The sequence below is a fragment of the Patiria miniata genome, unplaced genomic scaffold, assembly GCF_015706575.1.
Source record: "Patiria miniata isolate m_02_andy unplaced genomic scaffold, ASM1570657v1 HiC_scaffold_2, whole genome shotgun sequence".
NCBI classification, from domain to species: domain Eukaryota; kingdom Metazoa; phylum Echinodermata; class Asteroidea; order Valvatida; family Asterinidae; genus Patiria; species Patiria miniata.
In genome coordinates, this window is record NW_024037058.1 from 17240338 (window position 1) to 17264778 (window position 24441).

A 24441-nucleotide genomic window follows, 5' to 3' on the forward strand; every position below is an offset into this window, starting at 1 on the left:
GGGCGACGTTATGATGGCACGGTCACACAGTTCCTCCATTTGTTTCGGTCTTCTGCAGTTCTAAGAAGATGTGCCCAGCAGTCCAATCCTTGATGTTGTCTGCCCACATTTTCTGCTGTCTTCCTCTTTTGCGGCTGTCCCACCCTCCAGGATTGTGTTTGCGAGACTCCCCTTCCATCAGACCGGTGTCCAAACCACAGCAGTTTTCTCTTTTTGTGACGATTGTGAATAATCTCTCTTGTTTGCCAGTAATGTACTGTCCCTTAGCTAACGCACAGCTTGGTTAGTGGTGTAGCTTGAGTAATGAACTTGTAGCAGTCTCCACGTACAATTCATCTCAAAGGCGTCGATTCTCTTCTCAATCTCTGCTGTTCATTGGTCCAGGTCTCACATCCATACAAGAAGATAGATGTTCATGATCTGGGCCCGCAGTAACTGCATTTTTGATGCCATCGATGTTCTTGTCACGCCAGATCGGTTTCAGTTTAGCTAAGGCTGAGGTGGCAGTTTCAATCCTTATTTTGATTTCAGCTACAGATCTTGCATCCTCCGTGATTGTTGAGCCAAGGTACTACAAACTGGGTGACGGAATCCAGCTTCTCTCTGTCTACTAAGACTTCGATTTCTTCATCTGGCCCCATCTTCATAGCTTTGCTCTTGGCTGCGCTAATCTTCACCCAATAATTCCTTGCACTTCGCTCCAACCTTGTTATCTCTCTCAAAATATCTACAGATGATGAATGCCGGTAACCTCTCTGTAGTACGCAACTATCAATACCTGGAGTTGAATGAAAAAGATTTGTTATGGTCTTATATCACATTAACCAAATAGCAAGCAGAGCTAGAACACTTGGATTTGTGAGACGGTAAACATCTCCAGATGTGATGCCCCCCAAAAAACAGTTAGAGAACAGGAGAAGCAGCCTACAAAACTTTGATTCGACCACAGAGCCACAGTTTGGTATCCCCATCGATCAAACCACATCAACAAACTGGAAAAAAGTTAAGGGGCAACTGAGCAGCAAGATTCAGGTGACCGCCGAAGAACATCCAGTGTCACAGACATGCAGCAAAATCTTCAATGACCATCCCTCCAACATCGCAGAAAAGTCAGTAGGCTCACTATTGTGACGGAAAGTGTAGTTTTTATGCCCTTGTTCATGTTATTGTATTCTAATCTTATGAATGAACTGTAGTATAGTACGCCCGTGACTGGGCGTGGCTTAGCAGTCAGGGTGTGCGTGTATGTACGCACGCGATTGGTTAACAAAGCCCCATATGTTTAGTGCATCATAATGGTTTAGTGCATGTGCTATGTATGCGCGTAGGTAGATTGCTACGTACGTACGCGCGGGGTTTCTGGCAAGTGGCAGCGAGCTGTTCAAACGTGAGTTGAGTGTGCTCTCGCTGTGGCGTGTATTGCTATATGGTGATTTGCGCTATATGCTAGCTACGCGCGGGCGAACTGTTGGACAGTTTAGCCGTACACTTGTGGGTGCATTGTGGTTGATTGGGGCTGGGCCCATGGTTTCATAGTGCTACGTGCGCACAAACCATATCTCCACAGTGGCACTGAGCTATGCAATGCGATATTGTTTAGGCAGTGCAGCATTGGTTGTTGCGTTGCTGTAGTGACTCTATATTGCAGCATCGGTCTGTGCATTGCTATAACGTTCATGTATTGCAGCATTTGTTGTGCATTGCTATAGCGTTCTTGTAATGCAGCATTGGTTTGTGCAGTGATTATTGGAGTGAGCAGTGCGATATTAGTTGTGTATTGCAAATAGGGCTCATATTCGAAAACCACAGGTTGTAATAAAGCTACCCAAGACAATTACTCCCAAATCATTGAATATTTTAATTGTTGTCTCTGAAATAAATCATCGTGTTACTTGAGATTACCGACCATTCAGTTGCCAGTTGTCCTTGTTACTGTGTTATTGCCTAGTTAACGGAAGGTTTAGGGATCAATTCCTGCGGCGCGGGTAGATTTCCACCCAAAACGAGCCTGCATCCTTAGCCTTTAGACTGCTTTGTGTAGTCCCTGGTCCGAGGAATAACTTGGTTCAGGAACAGTCCCGCCACAAATGGTGTCAGAAGTGGGATTGGAATTGATTAAGGTGACTTCTCTGTTGACTAATAGAATTGCTCAATTGGTCTTCACGTGTTGTTGATTTCGGGGTTGAGATGAGCGATCCAGGCTCGAAAGGTCGAATTGGCACCTCGAGTGCTGAGGTCGAGGTGCAACGACTGCGGATGGAAAACCAAATACTGCAGTGGGAAAAGGGCCTCACTGAAAAGAAGTTGGCGCTAGCTGCCATGGACTTGCAGTCGGGTGATTCCCCAAATGGAGGAAACGGGGGTACGCAAGCCGAGAGTGGGCGTGTGCGCCGTCGTGTTGATTCCGATGTTGAGTTTAGGTTGCCCGAAGAGACATCTGGGTATGTCTCTGGAGCGATGGGGAGAGAGTCAGATGCAGGTGTGGTGCCTGAGTTGGCCCCTAAAGTGGGGAGGGGGGTGAGCTTTATTGAAAGTACACCTCAGAAAGGACAAAGCTCAGGGGTGTTCCCCCGAGCGCAGTCGACGCCTATTTCTAGGGAGACGGAGGGTCCTAATGGGGATCTGTTGTCGTTCACGCCTGAGGTTGGTGTGAGACGGGGTAGGGCGAGTACCAACCCGTTCGTTGAAGATAAGGAATTGTGTACCCCTAAACAGGTTCATAGTGAACTGTTGAGTTTCGCGACTCGACCAGTCGAGGCAAAGAACGACAGTTCAGCTCAAGTTGACAAGTCGGTGGGTCCGTGGCCACTGAAAAGAGAGGCACGGGTCCATGGTGGTGTGGGTCAGATGGGTAGTTTGGAGCGACCAAATCGCAGGCCAAACATAACCCCTGATCGGTACAGTGGGAAGGTACTCTGGAAGGAGTACTTCCGCCATTTTGAGTCATGTCATGAGGTGAATATGTGGAGCGAGGAGCAGGCTGCGAGGTGGTTAGCCGCAAGCTTGCAGGGAGACGCTCTACGGTTGTTGGGTGACTCAGGCCACAAGTACAAGTACAGTGCACTTGTTAAGCTGCTGGAGCGCAGGTTTGGGTCGGCTCGACAGAGTGAAAATTATCTTGTCGAATTGAGACATCGACGCCAAAAGCCAAAGGAGGGCTTGCAGGAATTAGGGCAAGCGATTCACGAGTTAACAGCAAGAGCATACCCTGAGTTGCAGGAGGATGCTCGGGAGAAGTTGGCTAAGAACCACTTCATAGACGCCGTTGATTGTCATTCAGTCAGGGAGGGCATTCATCGGGCTCGTCCAAAGACTTTGGATGAAGCGGTCCAGGCTGCCCTAGAGACAGAGAACTTTGATAAGGTCGAACAGCAAAGGTTGTTTGACCGGAAGCCCGCCAAGCTGGCGAGAGCTGTTGACTCCGGAACAGAGCAGAGGTTTGAGACTTTAGAGAAAAATATCGGTGAACAGGCCCAGGCATTGAAGTCTGTGGCTGAATTGGTAAAGTCGTTGTCGACTCAGATTAAGGGTCAGGTTCAGGGCATGCCCCCCAAAACGAACAATCCCAGTACCCTGAAGTGCTTCAGGTGTGGTGAGATAGGGCATTTCGCCCGGGAGTGTCAGAGACATCCACAACAGGGAAACGGCAGTCAGCCCCCCGTAGGACCCGCGGGAAGGCTGAGTGGACAAAAGGGTCCAAAAGACAACAAAGTGACAGCGAGGGTAGTAGTAGAGCGAAGATGTCAAAGTATGGGGATGGGCAACGAGTAATAACTCTGCCCGACCCAAGTCGCGGCCCTCGTTATGGTTTATTTGTTGATGGAATGGTGAGAGGGACCAAGTGTCGGTTTTTGATTGACACGGGGTCCACCGACACCTTGATCAGTAGTACGGTGTACTATCAAATTCCAAAGGAGAAGAGACCCATCTTAGAGACGGAGGAGGTCCAGGTGAAGCAAGTAGACGGTAGTCGATTGCCCGTGCTTGGCATAGCTTGGGTGGAGGTGCAAGTTGGTCGAACCACGCACCAAGTAAGGGCGGTGTTTACCGAAATGAAGTATAGTGGCATCCTGTGCATGGATTTTCTCGTGCCAACAGGTGGAAACATAGACTTCCAGTCAAGAGATTGGAGGCTCAATGGTGAGCGAATCAGGTGCACAAACGGTGCCGGTGAGCCCTTTGTTGGTCGTGTTGTAGTTTCTAGAACTACGGTGATTCCGTCAGGTCATGAGGCCGTGGTCCCGGGTATAATTGCTCGGAAGGGTGCCGACTTGGTCGGGCCAGCCATGGTGGAACCAATGGAAGGTGGCGGTGACCTAGCTAAGAAGGGTTTGGTTTTGGCCAGATCTCTGGTTGAGACTGAAGCAGAGGTTATTCCGTTGCGGGTCTTCAATCCCGGAAGGGAGAAAAGAGTTGCACGTGAGGGGACGACAGCGGGAACGATCTCCCAGGTAGAGGTTGGTTCAATTCATGGTGAGTTGGATGTGGTGGCAAATGCTGGTGAGGAGTTACCCAAGCACTTGCAAGATTTGTTTGAGAGGGGTACAGCCAAGGTAGAGGCTACGTACCATGAGGATGTCCGGAAATGTTTAGTTGACTTTCAGGATGTATTGTCTAAGGGTGACCACGACATTGGTCGCACGGACGTGGTCCAGCATCACATAAGCACTGGTGATGCTAAACCGGTGAGAGAACGGATGAGGCGTCATCCGTATTGCCATCAGGAGGAAATCCAGAGACAAGTCGGTGATTTGGGAAAGAGGGGGGTGATTGAACCTTCCGACAGTCCATGGGCTGCAAATGTTGTTTTGGTTGACAAAAAGGATGGTACGAAACGCTTCTGTATTGATTATAGAAAGTTGAATTCCTTGACCATCAAGGATGCCTATCCTGTGCCGCGCATTGATGAAACATTCGATGCGTTGAGTTTTGTACACTTGACTTGGCGTCGGGGTACTGGCAAGTCGCTCTGGATGAGGACGCCAGCCAAAAGTCAACATTTGTTGTGAGAAGCGGGTTGTACCGGTGGAAATGCATGCCTTTTGGGCTGTGCAATGCCCCGGCAACATTTGAGCGGCTCATGGAAAAGGTTATGGCCGGCTTGCAATGGGAAATCCTACTGATTTATTTGGATGACATCATCGTGTTTGGTCGATCGGTGCCGGAGACCCTAGAACGTCTCCGAGTTGTGTTGGGAAGGCTTAGAGACGCTGGGCTCAAACTCAAGCCCAGCAAGTGTCATTTGTTTCAGAGGTCAGTGACTTACCTCGGGCACATTGTGTCCTCAGAAGGGGTAGCCACGGATCCTCAGAAGACCGAGGCAGTCGCAAAGTGGCCGGTCCCGAGGTGTGTACGTACGAGATGTTAGAAGCTTTTTGGGCCTCGCATCGTACTACCGGAAGTTCATAAAGGGGTTTGCAGAAGTGGCAAGTCCACTTCATGCCTTGACCGAGAAATCAAGAGAGTTTGTGTGGACTGAGAGTTGTCAGGAGGCATTTGACGAGCTGAAGGGCAGGCTTCAGGCCGCCCCAGTTCTGTCATACCCAATGCCCGAGGGCGACTTTATCTTGGACACTGATGCCAGCGGTGAAGGTATCAGGGCGGTGTTGTCGCAGGTCCAGGGTGGTCACGAAAAAGTGCTTGCGTACGCGAGCCGGAAGCTCAGCAAACCTGAGCGAAATTACTGTGTCACTCGTAAAGAGTTGTTGGCCGTGGTTGTGTACTTGAAATATTTCAAAAAATACTTGTACGGCCGCAGGGTGACGGTCAGAACTGACCATGCCGCATTGCGGTGGGTACTTAATTTCAAGAACCCCGAGGGTCAGCTGGCGAGGTGGATGGAAGTCCTGTCCCAGTACGACTTAGTGGTTGAGCACAGAAGCGGCAAGAAGCATGGTAATGCTGATGGGTTGTCGAGGCGGCAATGCAAACAGTGCGGCCGGGAGGAGGTGGTCGACGAGGCATTTGGTGTTCCTGTTCCTGTTCGGGAACAGTCCCGCCACACTATGCTTTATCGCGATACATCCATAAAGGAATTGCCGTTCACATCATCACCCCAGTAGAAAGTTGAGCTGAGAAAGTCAGTGCTACGCTTCCTTGCAATGCCGCACGCAATTCGCAAGCGTACCAAAACATTTTTTCCTATACAGACGATTGTAGACTGGAACAAGCTCCCTGATGAACTTATTCATCAAACATCATCATCCCAATTTAAGACAGCCCTAGGAAAACAGCGACTCAAAACCATGATTTCATGCTTGCACGCGGATCCTGCGTGAAGTCAAACTGGACTGACGATGATGCCTAGCGCTAGCGCTGTACTAGCGGCGATGTCCAGTAGTAATCAACTTTGTGAGATAGAGCTATATTAAATTGGTTATCGCGTTCGCTCGTACCCGTCCCGCCCTGCAAACAGGAGGGCGGGGGGTTCGAGCGAAGTTATCGCGTTGGGTGCAAGGAGCAAATCTGTTTTTTTACCTACTCAACACTAGGGGCGCCCTTCCCCAGCATTACCGCTGAAGCAAGTACTTCCTGTTCACTTTTTTTAGCAGAGTGTCCGATCTCTTTTGATTTACCGCAAAAAGAAATGGAGTCCGGGGAATCACAACAGGACGAAGGAGGCGTCGACGTTGATACGGGGAAGACTTACTGTGGCAGGTAACATAAGATTTCTTTACGAAATTGCATTTTGAAACACAAAAATGACTCTTATGTAAATGGGCCTACTTGTTATTTTTGGATTTTTGGTTGTAGGCTCCATTCTTGGGTTAACTTAAATCCCCTATTAAGATCGGAAAACTACATTGCATCTAATTCGTAAAAAATTATATAAAATAATAAAGAAATACTGGCCTAGAGGCGATCATGTAGGCCTAGTCAGTAGAGTAGGGCCCGGTTCCTATAAGGGAACAAATACATTTGGAAATTATTAGACCTACCAAACTAGTTTGCGACATTCTCATTTCTCAATAAACGGGTGGGCCTAGCTTGCTCATATTCATTCACATTCAACGACCCCCCTGGGCCCCTGCTACACTTTTTTCACCGTTTTTTTAGTAAGATTCCCATATCTGGACATCACTAATTTTTCCCTTTAGCGACCTATCAGCTATTAGAAAATGATAATATGCCCTATTGCGCATTGATCATTAATTTGGAACTGCGCTATATAAGCACCGGTATTAATTATTATTAAAAAGTCAAATTTAGCAGGGACAACATTGAAGGTTTTACTAAGAAAACACTTTCAGACCAGTCTCATACTACTATTACTAGGTTTGTGCAGAGAGTGACAAGTGATGGCCAGATATGGGAATCGTTTTCTTTCTTTTTTCTTCTTTTATTAATAGTTGTCCTTCATTTTATGTTTTTAATTCAATTGTTCTTTCTATTTAAGTTTATTTCTTTTTCTTCTGTGTAATTAAATCGGTGTCCTTTGGGAGGAATTTTTTTAAAAGGGAACTTAAGTTCAAGAACCATTCAGTTGATAGTCTGGTTCCAGCACCAGCAGTCAAAAAGGTTGACATTGAATACTTCCCTTTAAAAAAAAATCCTCCAGAGCCACGAATCAGAAAAAGAAAATACTCTGCAATTAAACATAGGAGTCAATTTCAAATAATAAAAGAAGAATATTCAAAACTTTTTGGGGGATGAAATAATTTGTCTTTGAAAATGTCGTACGGGCACAACATGGCAGCTGGAACCCGGAATCTGTCACTTACGTTACAGGTCAGGCACGCAATCCACTCAGCCACTCCGACTCGTGATCCTTAAAACAATGGTGGTCATTTAATACCTGGGCCTGTCCCAGCTTGGGCGATCAAGTTGGGCAGGCCCAACATGTGCAGCAACTTTTTTCGCACATGTATGTACGAACAGGTCAGTAGCAGCACCCAACCCAGGGTAGTCCTGCCCAACTTTGAACGATCTACTTTAGCCCAAGCTGGGACAGGCACATTACAAGCAAATCTTTCCTCTTCAAAGTTCTGTGTTAAATTTCCCTTTAACAGTGAAACCCTCGGAAAGCCGACAGATGCAGCCAATGTGAGCGATGATCATTCCCAACAGAGACCCCCTGACAGCAGACCAACGGACCAGCCCACCCCTCAGAGTCAGCCACACAAGACAACGCTTTTTGTCCAAGTGAAGGAGACACAATGGCCGATCATCTACTCGCCGGACTACAACATCGGGTTCTTAGGACTTGAGAAACTCCACCCCTTTGATTCGGGAAAATGGGGCAAAGTTTTCAACTTCTTAAAAGGTGACTTAAATGTTACCCACAGGAGTCTCTTATGGGCTCCGTGCACAGACAAGCGAGGGCGCTTCTTTACCACCGTTGCACCGCGTGCGCGCACATGCGTATATGGCGCGAAGTGTATATACGCGAGACTAACTTTATTCTGAAAGTACACAAAGTCATAGTGTCATCACGTGAGCGTCAGGCGCCGTCGGCAATACGTTGAAATGTGTCTCAGTGGTCTCACACAACTCTCTCTTCTGTACCGTTGAGGGGGTACTTGTGCATGGAGCAAATAAGGTGGTTTGGATAATTTCATGTAGGGCCAAGTTCGCGCAAGGACTATAGTTGACCAATGGTTAACTAACGTTTGCCCAAACTCTGTCTAGTCGATGGTGGTTGACTATGCTAGTCGACTATTTGGAACCAGCCTACTGGGGTTGGTTGCTTCGCTGGTAACCAATAGCTGCGCGCATTCATAACGCTAGCAGAGAGCCAGGATCCAGAAGTTTTGCGATGACATTTTGACCAGCGTTTGACTAGAGACGTTCGCACGTTGCTATCAGTGCGCAGGCGTAAGGTACGTCACAAATCAACCACTAGTCGACTAATGGTCCTTGCCCGAACTTTGCCTAATATTCAAGATGCATGTACTAGCAACATGATCTTTTTATACTATAGTTTGCATGGTTGTATGAAAAGTGTTTGTTGAAACAATCCTCAAAAATCCTCAATCGTCCAAAATCAACCAGGCGGTTTATGGTTTGGGTTTGAAGGATTGAAGCTGAAGTGCAAAATTGTGTCCACTAGCTCGACAAATTCAAGATATAGGCCTAACGGATGATGTTGGAAGATTGAGGCTGCATCCAATTTTGACATGGTGGCAGTTGGAGGATTGAGGATGGTTCTTAGCAAAATCGGCCTAGAGTAAAGTAGCACAGTTATGCATGGTCCATCTCCTGTTGTGTTTTCTTAATAGTAGTGTTATTTTTTGTTAAGCTTATTTCTTTTGGTTTGATTTTTTTTCACAGCGGATGGCATGGTGAGCGACGAAACGATAGTGCGCCCTCAAGAGGCAACGACGGAAGACCTACTAGTAGTTCACACCAAGAAATACCTGGACAGTTTAAGGGTATGCAGATTTTTAAAAAAGTCATTCTCTCAATTCTCAAAAATACACCCTCCGACTTACCCGTGTCTCCATCTGAGTTACTTGCTGTCTGTCTGTCAGTCTCCCTTTAATTTGTCTGTTGGTTGATCTGTCTGCCTTGCTCTGGGTTCAGGTTGATCCATTTTTTTGTGTGTCACTCATCGCATCATAATCAGTGTTGCGCAACTTCTTCACAAACTTTGTGAAAAGACACATTTGCTCTGAATTGGGTATACATGTATGTTGTAAAGGTGGGATTTAAATCCGTATTTTTAATATTTTGGTTTGAATTCCACTATTCGGTTTTCAATTTTGGAAACCGGATATTGGAAAACAAAGTTTAAAAAAAATTAAGCCTTCCATTTTTTTGTGACACGGGCTAAAAAAACAAAACAAATGGAAAATCCCCCAATTTGCTCCCTGGTCTCTGATTGTAACTGCATTCACTTGCTACTGGTCTTCTTGGTATATGAATAGCCTGCCCATTCGACTTATCAGAGTGTTCCCATCCATGTTTTCAACATTACAGCTCTGGAGTGTTTTTGTAAAGGCCCAGTGGTCATTGAATCCTGCAAACTATACCTAGTCATTGGGAGGGCATTTCATGCGGCACCTCACTTTTCGTTGGCATCTCTGTGACTATGGCTTGTTTTTGTTTTGTAGACATAAACAGCAATGCTTGTTTCAAACACAGCTGTATTGCCCTATTTATTTGGGGGTACAGAGGTTTTTTTTATACACATTGCCTCACTTTACACTCATTATTTTTATGGAGAGGCGCTCATTGAAGTTTTGGGTGAATTGAGGATTGGGCCAAAATAAAAAGTCTCCGGTTTCTGGTATGGAGCTTGTCCAAAAAGTGGTGCGGCGACGCGGCTTTTTAAAAAATTTTACCTGACTTTTTTGCTTCAAATGTCGACTGGTGACTGCAATTGGTGCCCGACTAAACTTAGTGCAAATATATGGGAGTCCAGAGAGGCCACATAAAGCTTATTCTCGATTATAACCCCATCTAAAAACACGTTAAAATTGTGCAGCAGCAGGATTCCAGTCAAACCAGTGAGTTTGGCGGTTTTGAGACATCATCTTTCATTGAAAAAAAACTTTTTCATTTTGCCGACGCACATGGCTACGGCGACGCGCGCGCATACCAGAAACCGGATACTTTTTTTTTTTGGCTTTGGGTGTAGTTTTTCATTGTTTCAATTCAGAGCACTGTTGTCTCTGGGCCTTTTTCTTTCATCATTATGTACCCTTGGAAAAAGAAAAATGATCTTATTATTTTTTGTTTCCATTTCAATTTCCACCTTCAACTGCTATCTCTCTCATTGCAACATAATCTCTCCTGTACTTGCACCCCATGTCGTATTGAGAATTCCCCATTATTTTTTTGTGCCACATGCAACTATATTCCAACATCTCAAAATTCTCAATTTTTAGATTCTGTTGAATATCAAAATATGTTTTCCTGAAAGCATCAAATATACAATTTGAATGAGAGCAAATGTTTTTTTTTTAGGTGCACAGTGGAGTTCATATGGGTTAGACTTGTCTACAAATAACTTTACTTGTGTAATCCGTCCTTGAAAATATGCAGTCCAAGTTTATTCTTATAAAACCATTTTTCTACTCAAAGAGGGTAAAATAAAATTAAACTGATTGTTCTTTGTTGTTTAAAATATTTTTTTGGTGGAGGAAGTTTGGCATGTGCACTAATTTTTTACATGCAATGAAAAGCTTCTGCAGTCTATGTTCAAAGGCTTTGTTTTGGCACTGGGGTTTCCCTTAATAGGCTGGCTTCTAGAGCTCCCAGTTAAAAACAAAAATGAACGATAGAGGATGCATTAACCAGCAGTGAAAAACAAACAGAAAGCAAATTGAAGTTTGTCACAAGCCAATGGCCCATCAGGCCGGCGGTTATCTCTGGTTTCAGTAGCATGAAACGTCTGAGAATATTTCTATTCCCCCTGGATGGGATGCTAGTCCATGGCAGGGTACTTCGCGGTTAAAGCCGGTGACCATTTACACTCCTGGGTGGAGAGAGGCAAGTGGAGGCAAAGTGGCTTGCCCAAGGACACAATATGTGACCAGCAGCTGGATTCAAACCCCTGACCCTCTGATCATGAGTCACGAACCCTAACTACTAGTCCACACTCCCCACAAAAAGACCGATTTAAAAAAAAAAAAATTTCCTAGCCACTTTTTCCAAGCTGGTCATTCTTCACTGCACATGTAAGCTGCGCACAACAACTGCTCAAAACAGTCACATTGGTGATATTTGTTTTCCTTTCCATTTTGGCTGATTCCATTGTATTTTTTTGCTTCAACAGGAAAACATTGCTGTAGCTATTCCTGAGGTACATGTACCATCTTCTCCCTTAAATACTTTGTGCTCAGTGTGTCTTCTTGTACTCTGTAATTTATTTATTGGTTAAATGTATTACTTTCGATTTTTCTTCTTCTTTTTTTCCCCTTTTGGCCCAGGAATACTAATTTTACATTAAGTAACCCTCCTTTTGTTTCATCAGTCACAGACAGTCAAAAATTCATTCCACTTCCCCTTCCTTGCCTTTGAGGCAGGCTAGTCACCAACAGTCAGATCATATTTCTTGTAGGCACAAGACAAATAAATTTATCATTTTTTTTGCCTCTCGTTTATAATGAAATTCAGCATTCTTCCTTGCATGCTGCTTATTAGCTACTGAAGCAAAAGTACAATCATTTGCACGACGTGCTCACTCATATCACAGGATAATCAACTTTCACTGGAACTGAAATTTGAAAACAACCAAAACTAAGTAATGAAACAATAATTGTAGTTGGCAAAGGTATTTCCGAGCCAGCTGTTATTTCTGTGTGTTATCTCGTGTACTGGTGGCTTTGACTGGTGTACCTGTCTTTGTTTACATTTGTGCATTTTTTAACCTTCCTTGCAGCCTTTTTGGTCAATGTTCTATCTTCAATGAAAATATCTCAAAACATTTTTGATTTTTTTTTCACAGAAAGAACTGGTCAAAAAGTGCATTACAACATTGTAGGGAAAATGACTTCTCAGTGCTAGCGAAGGTTTGCGGTGACACCATGTGGAAATCTCTTTTCGGAAGGTGTGTGGTTCTGAAAAGAACCGGTTGGTTGGTTGGACATTCCGATCAGTATGCTCTGATCGTCTTCAGGAGAATGCTTGATTTGTGGATGGGGCTCCACTTTGTGTGAAGGCGCGGGATGTCACAAGGGGACATCCTGTAGTCTGGCATCCACTAGTCTGGCATCCACTAGCCTTGCATCCACTAGTCTAGCATCCACTAGTCTGGCATCTGCTAGTCTGACATGTACTAGTCTGGCATCCACTAGTCTGGCATCCACTAGTCTGGCATCCACTAGTCCGGCATCCACTAGTCCGGCATTCACTAGTCCGGCATCCATAGTCTGGCATCCACTAGTCTGGCATCCACTAGTCTAGCATCCACTAGTCTGGCATTCACTAGTCTGGCATCCACTAGTCCGGCATCCACTAGTCTGGCATTCACTAGTCCGGCATCCATAGTCTGGCATCCACTAGTCTGGCATCCACTAGTCTAGCATCCACTAGTCTGGCATCCACTAGTCCGGCATTCACTAGTCTGGCATCCATAGTCTGGCATCCACTAGTCTGGCATCTGCTAGTGTAGCATCCACTAGTCGGGCATCCACTAGTCCGGCATTCACTAGTCTGGCATCCATAGTCTGGCGTCTTCTAGTCTGGGATCCACTTGTCTGGCATCCACTTGTCTGGCATCCACTTGTCTGGCATCCACTAATCTGGTATCCACTAGTCTGGCATCCGCTTGTCCGGCATTCTCCTGAAGACGATCAGAGCATACTGATCGGAACGTCAAGTTTTACAACCAACCGGTTCTTTTTGGAATCACATCACACAGAGATTTTTACATTACTGCAAACCTTCACTAGTTCAAAACACCATGCAAAGTTTCCAATCTTACTTACATCTCAGTGTCAAACGTTCTTTCGCTTTAATGCATGGTGCTGTACATATTGTTGTCATAAATTATTTTTATTTGCACCAATTTCCAAAGTAGCCCAAAACCTTTCATTTTCTTGGAACTGTTATTCTTTTGCTGGTATCTGTTCTGTTTTCCTGCTGAAACTATTATGTAAACATATCATCCTTTTGTTTCCTGCATATTTTGGCTTGCTGACTTCTTGTTTTCCCGACTTCATACATGTAGACTTTGCCTCAAATTGTAATTAAAGGTAATATACATGTTCAACATTTGCTTTTGCTGTAATTTTCAGAGAACTGGATAGATTTGGGGTTAGTATTTTAAAGCAACTTATGTTACACTGACCTGAAGTTTTGTGTTCATAGATGCTAGAAAAACCAAGAAAAAAAGTTGTTCTTGAAGTCTGGTATAGACGTCAGGGAATTGATCAGGTCAGGGAACCAGACTAGCTGGCTTGCACCCATTCATGAATGTGCAACCGATGGCAAATAAAATTTGGACTAAATACATTTGGTAAATTGGGGGGAAGTATTTGAAAAAGTTTCTTTTCCAATGATGGTCGACCATCGTTACAAATTGATACAAAATCCACTTTTCTTGGAAATGGCAGCACACCAGGTGCCATTATTTCACAGGATGCTTGAGACTATTATTCACTTGCAGTCAAGTAAGGTATTTCATAATAAGTTGGTAGTTTTGTGTTTTTGATGTTTGAATATGTTGTTTGTTACCTTTAAGTTGACCTGATCCCTTGGCCTTCCAATTTTTGCACAAACGTTTCCTGTTTTACCTGTCAGCCTGCTTATTGACAACACATACAGTGTACTTGTATATTGCCATGACTTTGTTACTTTGATATCAATGTACTTAATCTAGTCAGGAACGGAATCGGAATATCATTATTTTTTTATGAATTTCTGTGGGGGAAAAAGCCAAATTTTTGACAGAGCTGGTTTTTTTTACCCCCTCCCCCCCTCCCAGGATCCGCACCTGCCAGTATTCATGAATACCTAAGACAGTTTACCCATTCCCATTGGTCGAGAGCTGGTCAGGTGGCCGGTTTTTAACGGTTGATAAAGACATGGCTGGCAGTAGTGGCTGGTCTTAAACACTTTTCCAGTGTCACATGAAATTTGGACTTCTACGAAATCCGGTGCCAGCACCGTTTTGTTTGTTGAACGTTCACAATCCAGTCCTAAATTCACACTTCACTGGTACATATCTGCATTGTGGGCCACATCACACAGTACGCATGACGCGCCTGTCAATCTCCACATAAGTTGTTGTTTCCAGAGGGCATTACCATTGTATAGCTCGAGAGGTGTTCCCAAGTTCGCATTAAACTAAATGGAAAATACAAGTAAGGCAGAGATAAACCATTTGATAGTTTAGAAATTGGACACTACTCTTTTTTATTTATTTATATAAATCAAGTTGTTTTTGCTCACGAAATAAATAAGAATGTTTAATTAACATATTGTTGTTGTTTACATTAATCAGGATTACTTATTTCCAAGATTATGCCCTACAATTTGTGAAATAATTGGAGAGGGACGTTTGGCGACAGTGGCATTTTGGTAGTGTTGATTTTCTGTGTTAAGCAGTATATCCGTTTATACTGGCAAACTAGCAAAAGTTTCTTAGCAGTTTTATCCTGTCGAAAAGTTGCCCCGGTTCTCAAAAATTCCAGATTCATTTCCCCCACTGCTATTCCCTGTTTTTGTTTGGAGGGGGGGGGGGGGGTGTCTAGAACCGATGCCATGTCCTGAACTCTTGTATACATGCTCGAGTAAACCAACCTTCTGTGGTCTACATGTTTTGCGTTAATCACAATTTGAAAGTTGTTTTCTGCTCCCGCTGTTTGAAGTTGACTTTGTTTTTAACTATTGGTTAAATTTATATAGGAAGGCTCTACTGAAATCTGTACAGTCAAACAGCCTGGGGCACTTTCAAAATGACTTTCTCAAAATTAGTTTACATGTACATGTATTTGGTTGAAGCTAACATGCTGAAAGTGGGGGGGGGGGGGGGAACCCCAAAATAACGATGGCAAATAGTGGCAAATTCTCAATTCTTCATTCAATCAAGTGATTTTTAAGATACAGTGAAATCTTGACAAGTCAAACCTCAATTAACAGGTTTAAAATTTGACTTAAGCAGAGTTTTGAGTTAAGCAAGGTTGTATACATGTATCATTGTTATACTACTGAAGGGAATGGATTCTTTGTTTGAAAAGTTGTTTTGAGTTCTCAGAGTTTGACTTATCAAGATTTCACTCTGTATTTCCAGAAAAGTCCATAGAAAGGCTCTACTGTAAAGTCAAGCGACCTGCGGCACTTTCAAAATGACTTTCTCTAAATTAGTTTACAAATATTTGGTTGAAGCTAACATGCTGAAAGCAAGAAAAAAAAAACAAATATAACATTAACAAAAAAAGTCTTTTAATACACAACATGGCTAATACTTGATTTCCATTCAATCAAGGGATTCAGGTATTTCCAGAAAAGTCTGTCAAACTCAAGAAAATGACTAAAGAAGAAATGAGCTCTAATATTAATACATATTTCTAGATTTCACCAATCTTTTCCACTCACATTAACCAAACACATTAGAAACAACCAAAGGAAAACTAAATGTCTTGCTCATTGACGAAAAAACATAATGTCGATGTTTTTCAAAAATTGAACTTGTTTGAAATTGATTTCTGTCTTTGTTTCAGTGGAGTGTGACGGTCGCTAGCATCACTGAGGTGCCTCCTGTAGCCCTCCTGCCAAACCCGATCGTCCAGAGGAGAGTACTCAAACCGCTCAGAACGCAGACAGGAGGAACAATACTGGTGAGCAGACGTCTTCAACATATTACTGGTGAACTTTAGGGAAATAGCATGTCATTACAAGTCTGTGTAAAGTTAAATGGAAACAGTCTGTCTTTTGACAACGCAAACAGAAGTTTTGAACCCAAATTTATTCAGTTTCTTTCTCTGTGACCCTCTAGCGCAAAACCAGTCACTTGGACCAAGTTTTGAAAACTGGGATTTTGGGCTCATGGGAAAGGACATTGAATAAGCTTTCCAAATATGTGTAGAAAATGGGAATCAGAAAGAATCGATCATGGATTTTCAGTTCCCGAGTTTCGGGCCTCGAAATGGTTTCAAAAAATTTAGGTGCCCAAAATGAACTCCCTAGGAAATTTACAAAGTGTCACATATTTTCCCTTACCAGCTAAACTAAGAGCTTTTAGCTAATACAAAAAGTACAGTCTGTCCCAAGCTTTTATGGCTCATCTGGTTGAAACCTTGGCATGAAATGACTGAGAATATTTCTGTTCCCCTGGATGGGATGCCAGTCCATAGCAGGTTACTGCCAAGCTAATGCCGGTACCCATTTATACTCCTGGGTGGAGAGAGGCAAGTTGGGGTGAAGCGGCTTGCCCATGGACACAAATATGAACAGCAGCTGGATTTGAACCCCTGACCCTCTGATTGTACATGTAAATCAGGAACCCTAACCACTAGGCCACACTCTCCCCCCCCCCCCCCCCCCCCCATTGAGCTCATTGCTTCCAAATTTGTCATGTAAATGGGTGAATTGATCTGAAAAACTGCAGACAGTTTAAAAGCCAGGCATGCCATTTTTCCTCAGATCAGCTGATTTCCTCTTTTTACTTCCCACGTGCGTCAGTGAAATAGAAAAACACTGTACAAAGTCTTGGAAAGATTTGAATTTCCTCTTTTTTTGTAACTTCCCAGTTGCATGCCCGAAAAGTGTTTTCTTCCCGATATTTTACACCTAATATCTAAAAAGGCATGTGAAAAGTTGAATCTTGTACAGTATTACATGTTGTATACTGAGATGACCAATTTCTTCATTTTCTTACAGGCAGGCAAGTTAGCCATGGAGCGCGGCTGGGCTATCAACATCGGCGGTGGCTTCCATCATTGTTCAAGTGAGAGAGGGGGTGGCTTCTGTGCCTTTGCAGACATCACTCTTGCCATAAAGGTACAATCAGAACAAAGTTTTCCTCGTTTTTTTCGGGGCAGGGGGACGTAAGAAGTCAATGGCTTCATTAATGCTGGCATTGGGGATTTGTTGGTCCTAAGTCTTATATAAGGGCCCAATTTCAAAATTTTTGTTTAGCAACAAAAAAAGCCTGACTTATAAAAGCAGTTTACCAGCCAAAACTCCACGTGATTTTCATGCTATAGCAAACAACAGCTGAATACTAATCACGAGCAATATACATCGCCTGGAGTTTTGGCTGGAAATCTGCTTTTATAAGCCAGACTTTTTCGTGCTAAGCAAATTTTTGTGCTTAGCAGCATCGTGAAATTGGCCCCAGACTCCCTGCACCTTGAGTAACCCCTAAAATATTGTCAGTATAAAGACAATATTGGACACCGTCTCTATAGTAACAGCATACCGAGATCAGTGGAGTGGAATGAATTACAAAACTAGTACAACAAATGACATCACATTCTAAATGGGTTTTCGTATGCTGTGTTGTCTTCCTGTGAGACTTAAAGAGGAAATCAGCAATCAATTTGCTATTGAGCGACCGTAGACATTAAAATAAAGGTTTAGCAAAACCAAAAAATTTGACGATCAATTGGTTTCTATTTTATTTGAAAATTGGCATGGCTTAGAGACTTTTAAAACCTAAAATTACTGCAGCTTTAACAGTTTCTGGTTCTGCAATATTTCAAAGAGACAAAAATAGGGTAAACATCTACGCTGTTTTTATATTTCCAGTTTCTCTTGGACCTTCGTATGGTGGAGAAGGTCATGATCGTGGACCTGGACGCTCACCAGGGTAACGGCCATGAGAGAGACTTCATGGATATGCGGGAAACCGTCTTTATCCTGGATATGTTCAACCGAAGTATCTACCCTCACGACGGGTACGCCAAACGTGAGTATCAACGGATGTTTAATATTATAAGCTATCCCGCAAGCGCGAGTGGAACACGGAATAATGTAGTGCGTCTGTGTCTTGTCCTCGTGGTATGTTGGACACAGACGCACTACATTATTCTGTGTTCCACCAGCGCAAGTGTGCTAACAAATTTATCTTCAAGCAAACTTGACGCACCGTGAAGATGAACTAGCACGCTTGCGGATGCGATATGGACCGTGCGATACAGTATAATATCACACTGTTGTTGCCATGGATCAACCAATCAGCATCAAGGATACAAGTTTGCTTGAAGTTAATGGCTTTTGTATTTCACCAACTGAAAGGGATCATGACACGAGTATTTTTTGTGTAGCTTTCTACTCCTCTTAAATGTATGAAAACTATTTGACATCACTTCTTGGTTTAACTTTATTGAAAAGTACACTCCTTTCAACATTGTCCATGCTTTTCTGGACAACTGAGGATGCGCTGTTTGCTGTGATGTCATTTCAGGAAGACAGTGTTCAGTTTAGAAAGTTTAAGGTCACATTTAAAACAAACACTTGCGTGAAAAGTTTGCTCATTGGCCTACTGTCATGTGCTGAAACAACAACAAATCGCTGAAAATAGAAAACTTGCAAAATTGAAATTTCATTCCCTTGCAGTTGGCTAGTCAATGCAATATGTTCTTCTTTTATTTTTAGGAGGAATCAGTCGGAAAGTGGAGCTGGATTTTAACACGGAAGATGGACCATTCCTGAGAGCTGTTGAAAGGTAGCTATTCAGACTCTGAGTTAATGGTACCATTGATCTGTTGACAATCACTGCTGCTTATGTTTTTGTTGCATCTTCGCATATAAATGTAAGAGGAACACTAAGAATGAGATTGCAGTTGCACTGTGTGACATAATAAACCATAGAACGCCATGGTCCAGTGATTAGGGTGTTTGACTCATGTACGATGGTGCTTGGGTTCGAACCCTGCCAGGAACATGGTGTTTGAGCACTTGGGCAAGACACATGACTACAATTGGCTTTCTCCACCCAGAAGTAGGTAGAGGGTAGAGGACCCCTGTTTTGTGCCCTGTTCTCGCAATCTGATTCTACCCATCTCTTTCTGTTTCAGACATTTAAAACAAGCTTTAGAGGAATTCCGACCAGATCTAATTGTCTACAATGCCGGCACGGACATACTCGAGGGAGACCCTCTTGGAGCGCTGTCAATCACACCAGAGGTAAACTTGCTACTTACAAAGCTATCTGTGTTCCATTTACCCTCTTTCAAATTTCTTCCTTCACCTCAACCCAAAGTAGTCAGCGATTCATTTTTTTTTTATTTGTAAGGGGGCTCAGTCTCTTGAAGCCCTGATCACTTTTACACAATACACTCTTATACGCTGAGAAAGTGTGACCTCACCTCCTCCCCAAGCGCATTCCATTACGACAAATTTCATGTATGTTTAACTCGCACAGTCTCAGACATCAATTATACAATCCTACTTTTCTTGAATATTTTTATTAAAATTAGCAACTGAAAATGGTTCACTACCTTTCAAGGGCGTCGATTGCTTCTCAATAGTGGGGGGGGGGGGATACCTTGATCAGCACTGATGTGATAGCAAAGCGCAAAGCCCTAACGGTGGGGGGTTGGGGCCTGCTTGAGGGCCCCAAAAAATGTTTGGATTGTCAAGTTTGGAGTCTTTGATTCAGGTATTCTGAGCTATGAAATCATTATGTTGGCTACAATATTTATTCAGGTACGAAAAAAGTAGAAGGGGGGAGGGACAAGCGATATGACATTCCCCCCTCCCCACTTCCCCCACCGATTGTCACCTATGCTCTTTTTCCAGCAGATTGTCACAACACCAATTACTTTCACCGTTGTGCTTATTTTTTTTGCTTCAAAGAGGAGAATCCAGTAATATCAAAGCCACAGTGTTCTTTGGGATGTTGCTGTGTGAGCGAACCAATAACCATAGTTGCACTGAGTTGACCTCTGAGTGACGTCAAGATTATTTCAGCAAATTGTAAACATGTTTCCTGTATATTTAGAGCTCACAATGTTTCCTAATTTTCCACACAGGCAAAATTTGAGATTTGTGTGGATTTGTGTTGGTTCTTTCCTCAGGGCATTGTGCAGAGAGACCAGATGGTCTTCGAGATAGCAAAGAACAGAACGAAACCCATTCCAATCCTGATGGTCACATCCGGAGGATACCAGAAGAACAATGCTCGCATCATTGCAGACTCCATCCTGAATCTAAAAAAACAGAGGCTTATACAATGCCAAGAAGCTGAGGAGTACCTCAAGAACAAAGGTAATAAGAAGCTTGACAAGAAATCGCTTTTGTGAGTTTGTGCGAATCTGAAAAGAAACGGCGAAAAGTCAACGTTTCGGACAGTGTGCTCTGCCCATCGTCTGAAGATATTAATAAATAAGATGCAGGTAAGAGGTACATGGATTGCAACTCTTGCCAGGGAACATGATGTTTGTGTCCTTGGGAAAGACTCTTTACTACAGTTATTTCTCTTCACCCAGGAGTATAAATTGGTACCTTTGTGGGTAGAGACCGGATTGCACTGATTTTAAACAGACTTGAAAACGTGAAGCACTCTGAGACATTAGTATGAAGAGATATACATTGCATGAGGGCCTCATTATTTTATTATTATAATAATTACAATTATTTCAGCCTTACCCTCCCTTGGTTTATTTTTTCAATTCTGCCCAAAAGGGTACAATGTATACATTTTGACAATTTAAGAATGTACAGACCAGCAGCTTGATTTGGAACCCCCGAAAGTTGAAATACACGTTCAAAAAATGAGATTAGGTTGATGAGGATTTGAAGAAAGCTCCTGGCAAAAATGCTTTGGGGAGGTATGGGTAATTATTTTATAATCCTTTGGACCAATTGCAGCTCCTGCAGTACAATATAACTGGTTTTCACCTTTGCTAAGAATATTGTACAATTTACTACTGTCATTTATACCTCTTGAAGTCAGTGTATACTATGCTAAAATGTGACTTGTTTTTGCGTGTGAATATTTGAAGACATTTTGAAATTCTTGTTGTCTTGCTTTTGATAGCCAAACAATCTCCAAGTCAAGAGTCCTCTGTTGATACCGGAGCAGCCAACGCAAACCCAACAAGCAGGAGATCCTGGAGTTCAATTTTCGGTTTCAAGAAATAATACCATTAGATAGACAACAGATATTTTTCTAATCTGCTGTTGCTATTTTTGCGGAAGTCAACTTTCGCGCGCATGCGTCAGTTGGTAACCGATCGGTTCTCAGACTTTTAAAACTACCCTTTAAAAAAGCAGTTCTTCCGAGCCATTGATCGGAAAGAAAAGTTAAATCATCTTTAATAAAAAGTGGGATTTGATGTAGAACAATAAAAGTAAGAAAAAATATTTTTTGGGAAACTATAAAATAAAATGGTTTCGGCGAGATTTAAACCCCGCTCCTTCGGCAGACGAAAGCACTTGTTGATCTGATCTAGCTGCTGAATTTTTATTCAATTCCTGAGGGGATTTAAAAATTGTTTTGATTCGAAAACTTTTGCAATTCTGTGACTACATGATGAAACATGTGCTACCGTTTCTGTAAAAATAGCTACTGTGTTTCTTGCAAGTCAACACAGGTGAAAATCAGAATCTTTTACTGCATGGAGTTGTAGAAGTCTTTTGCTGTGGGTTGCAGGATGTGGGATATTTATGCACACTTATTTGCCTATCTGGTGTTATAAATGTGAGAAATAATTGACATAAATATCCCACTTCCTGTTTGTAAATAAGGGAATAAAATATGTGCTTGGCTGGGTTTAACCACTTCGCGCCGGGATTATTTTTGCTGAAAAATTCGATTTTCGCAACAGGCAAAATTTTCCAACCAACATCTGATATACAGCCAAATGCCACAAATACTGAATCGCAAGAGTCATTTCAACAGTATTTGTACGATATTTCTTGCTGAAACCTCATATGTTTCAATACTCCGGGTGTGCACTGGAGCGTTAACTATAGAACAATAGGCCATGCACAATGGCCAATTCAAGATCCACACATGGTCCGCCTCCACAGACTTCACGGACATTTTGTGCGTGTACAAAAGACACCAGGGATTAGCGTGTTTAGAAGTCAACCGGAGGTGAGTGGAGGCAATCTTAACCTATCAGCCGTGTCTGTGTATAAAAACAGCCAGTGTGTGCTATCACGTCCTCCAACGTGAACTGGTTAAACAAGTACGTTTCAAACCTGCTAGGGGCCTGGTTGCCGATATTTGGCTCGGGCCATTATCCCCGGCCAGGCCCCCAGCCGGTTTTTAATGTACTCGTTTAAAACCAGCTGATTAATCACATATTTATTCCAATTCATAAATACCTTGCGGTCAAAAAGTCAAAACAAGTAAAAAAAAATCACAAATTTCCAACGATTTTGTTCAACAATTTACGGTGTTGTGAAACACCCCTCTTGCTATTTCTATGGTATGTGCCTCGTGCACATAGTTCTAAAAAATCTCCTTATATGGAAATTGGCGCACGCGCGGCGTGTATTGCGTGATGTGGCGTGGAACGCAGCGGTACAGGAATAAAGTGTTTAAAACTAGTTGGTGTTTTATCAACCGTATAAAAACTACCCATGTGACAGGCTCTTGACCAATAGGAACTGTCCAAGCTATTTATGGATTATAATTAATACAGGATATTACTCAATTTTTGAACACATATATACGCCTTGCTTTATAATTTACATTGGGTGAGCATTTTGCTGGTTCGCTTTGCAATAATCATGGTCTCTGTCTTAAAATCAAATTCAGTGTGTAATTATGTAATATAATGATGATCTTCTCCTAATTTACAAATTTTCCTATGCACGCCGCTTCTCTGCCTGTAACATGTCAACTCAAATATTTCATATTGTTTTAAGATTTTTTTAAAGGAGGGTGTGGTTGAAATAACAATAGTTGCAGGTACTTGAATATATAATGAAAGAAAAAAGCCGCCTCCCCGCATAGCGGGTGAGGCAAGGCTTCCTTGTATTTAAAGGGAATGTACAGCATTTGCTTTTGCTGCAATTACATGTAAATGGATTTGGGGAATTACTGTGTTATAGCAAATATTGTTAAAATGACTGGTTTCATGTTTTGGGCTGGTACATGCTGGAAAACCAATGATGTTCTTGTATTCTGGTTCCCTGACCCCACTTAAGATGAAACAGAGAAATGTATAGACTTTGGGGAATTGTAAGGTCAGAGAATCAGTCTGGCAGGCTTGTACCCCTTCACAAGTGTGTAATCAAGTGCAAAGGAGATGCGGAACAACTGTTATGAAAAATTCAGAGCGGTTTTTGAAAAAAAAGCCAGTTTTCTCCAACACTGGTCGGCTGACCAGCGTTGGCAAAATAAACATTTTCTTGAAAATGTCAGCACACCAGGAGCTACGATTTTACAGGATGCTTTAAACAGTCATTCCCCAACAATCCATTAACTTATTTCGTGATAATTTGATCATTTCGTGTTTGATGTTTGCAAATGTTGTATCTTCCCTTTAAACTAAACATGTTGATAATGTTGACTAACTGATAGTGGATGTGGATAGGTGTATGAAATATTATAGTCACATGTAAGGGAATGTTTATACATGTACATGGATTTGTGGAACCCTTTCGTCCCTGTATTGCCTCAAACCATCCTGCCTGTTACTCCATGTAAAACCCAAAACTGCCTGAGCACTCTGTGGTTTTACTGATTCATCAATGTATACATTGTATACATTGTATACAGTGTACAGGTGTTAAAGGTAGAGTACATGTATATCAATTGCAGCTATCCAAAGTAACTGATGAAATTATTGTTTAAACGCTCACTTGGATTAAAGATAGTAATGACACTAAACTCCTTCTGAAATTATCCTTCCTGGCAGCTGTCATTTTGAAGAAAACAAAAAAACTTGAGAAGGTCATTTCCAAAGATGCGTCTAAAGACGTTTTTGGGGAAATTTCTGAGTAGTTCTTGTTTAATTCGGTAAAGCCGTGAATGGGTGTGCGTAAGCGTTGACACGAGGCACTCACGCGCACAGTTGCTATAATTCGTCGGTTCAGGGCGTGACATCGCGTACCTGTAATCGGCTGAATGACAGCGTGTCGCAGACACTA

General features: G+C 42.8%; 2 protein-coding genes across 3 annotated transcripts; both read left to right on the forward strand.

The window, feature by feature from the left end:
- The first annotated feature begins 3824 nt into the window (after window positions 1-3824).
- LOC119726413 lies at window positions 3825-6062 on the forward strand. The gene is made up of 2 exons (XM_038198068.1): window positions 3825-4685; window positions 5403-6062. Exons 1-2 carry the CDS (start codon window positions 3825-3827, stop codon window positions 6060-6062), a joined length of 1521 nt encoding a protein of 506 aa, XP_038053996.1.
- Window positions 6063-6528: 466 nt separating this feature from the next.
- LOC119726709 (histone deacetylase 11-like) lies at window positions 6529-22723 on the forward strand. Of its 2 annotated transcripts, XM_038198514.1 has the most exons (11): window positions 6529-6657; window positions 8010-8263; window positions 9271-9371; window positions 11720-11746; window positions 16110-16226; window positions 17269-17388; window positions 18139-18298; window positions 18988-19057; window positions 19410-19518; window positions 20412-20601; window positions 21374-22723. In XM_038198514.1, the coding sequence occupies exons 1-11, from the start codon at window positions 6587-6589 to the stop codon at window positions 21475-21477; spliced, it is 1323 nt and encodes a 440-aa protein (XP_038054442.1). In that variant the 5' UTR covers window positions 6529-6586; the 3' UTR covers window positions 21478-22723. The 2 variants fall into 2 exon arrangements, with proteins under 2 accessions (XP_038054442.1, XP_038054443.1); XM_038198515.1 differs by lacking the exon at window positions 11720-11746 and having other exon boundaries at window positions 21374-22722.
- The last annotated feature ends 1718 nt before the right edge of the window (window positions 22724-24441 follow it).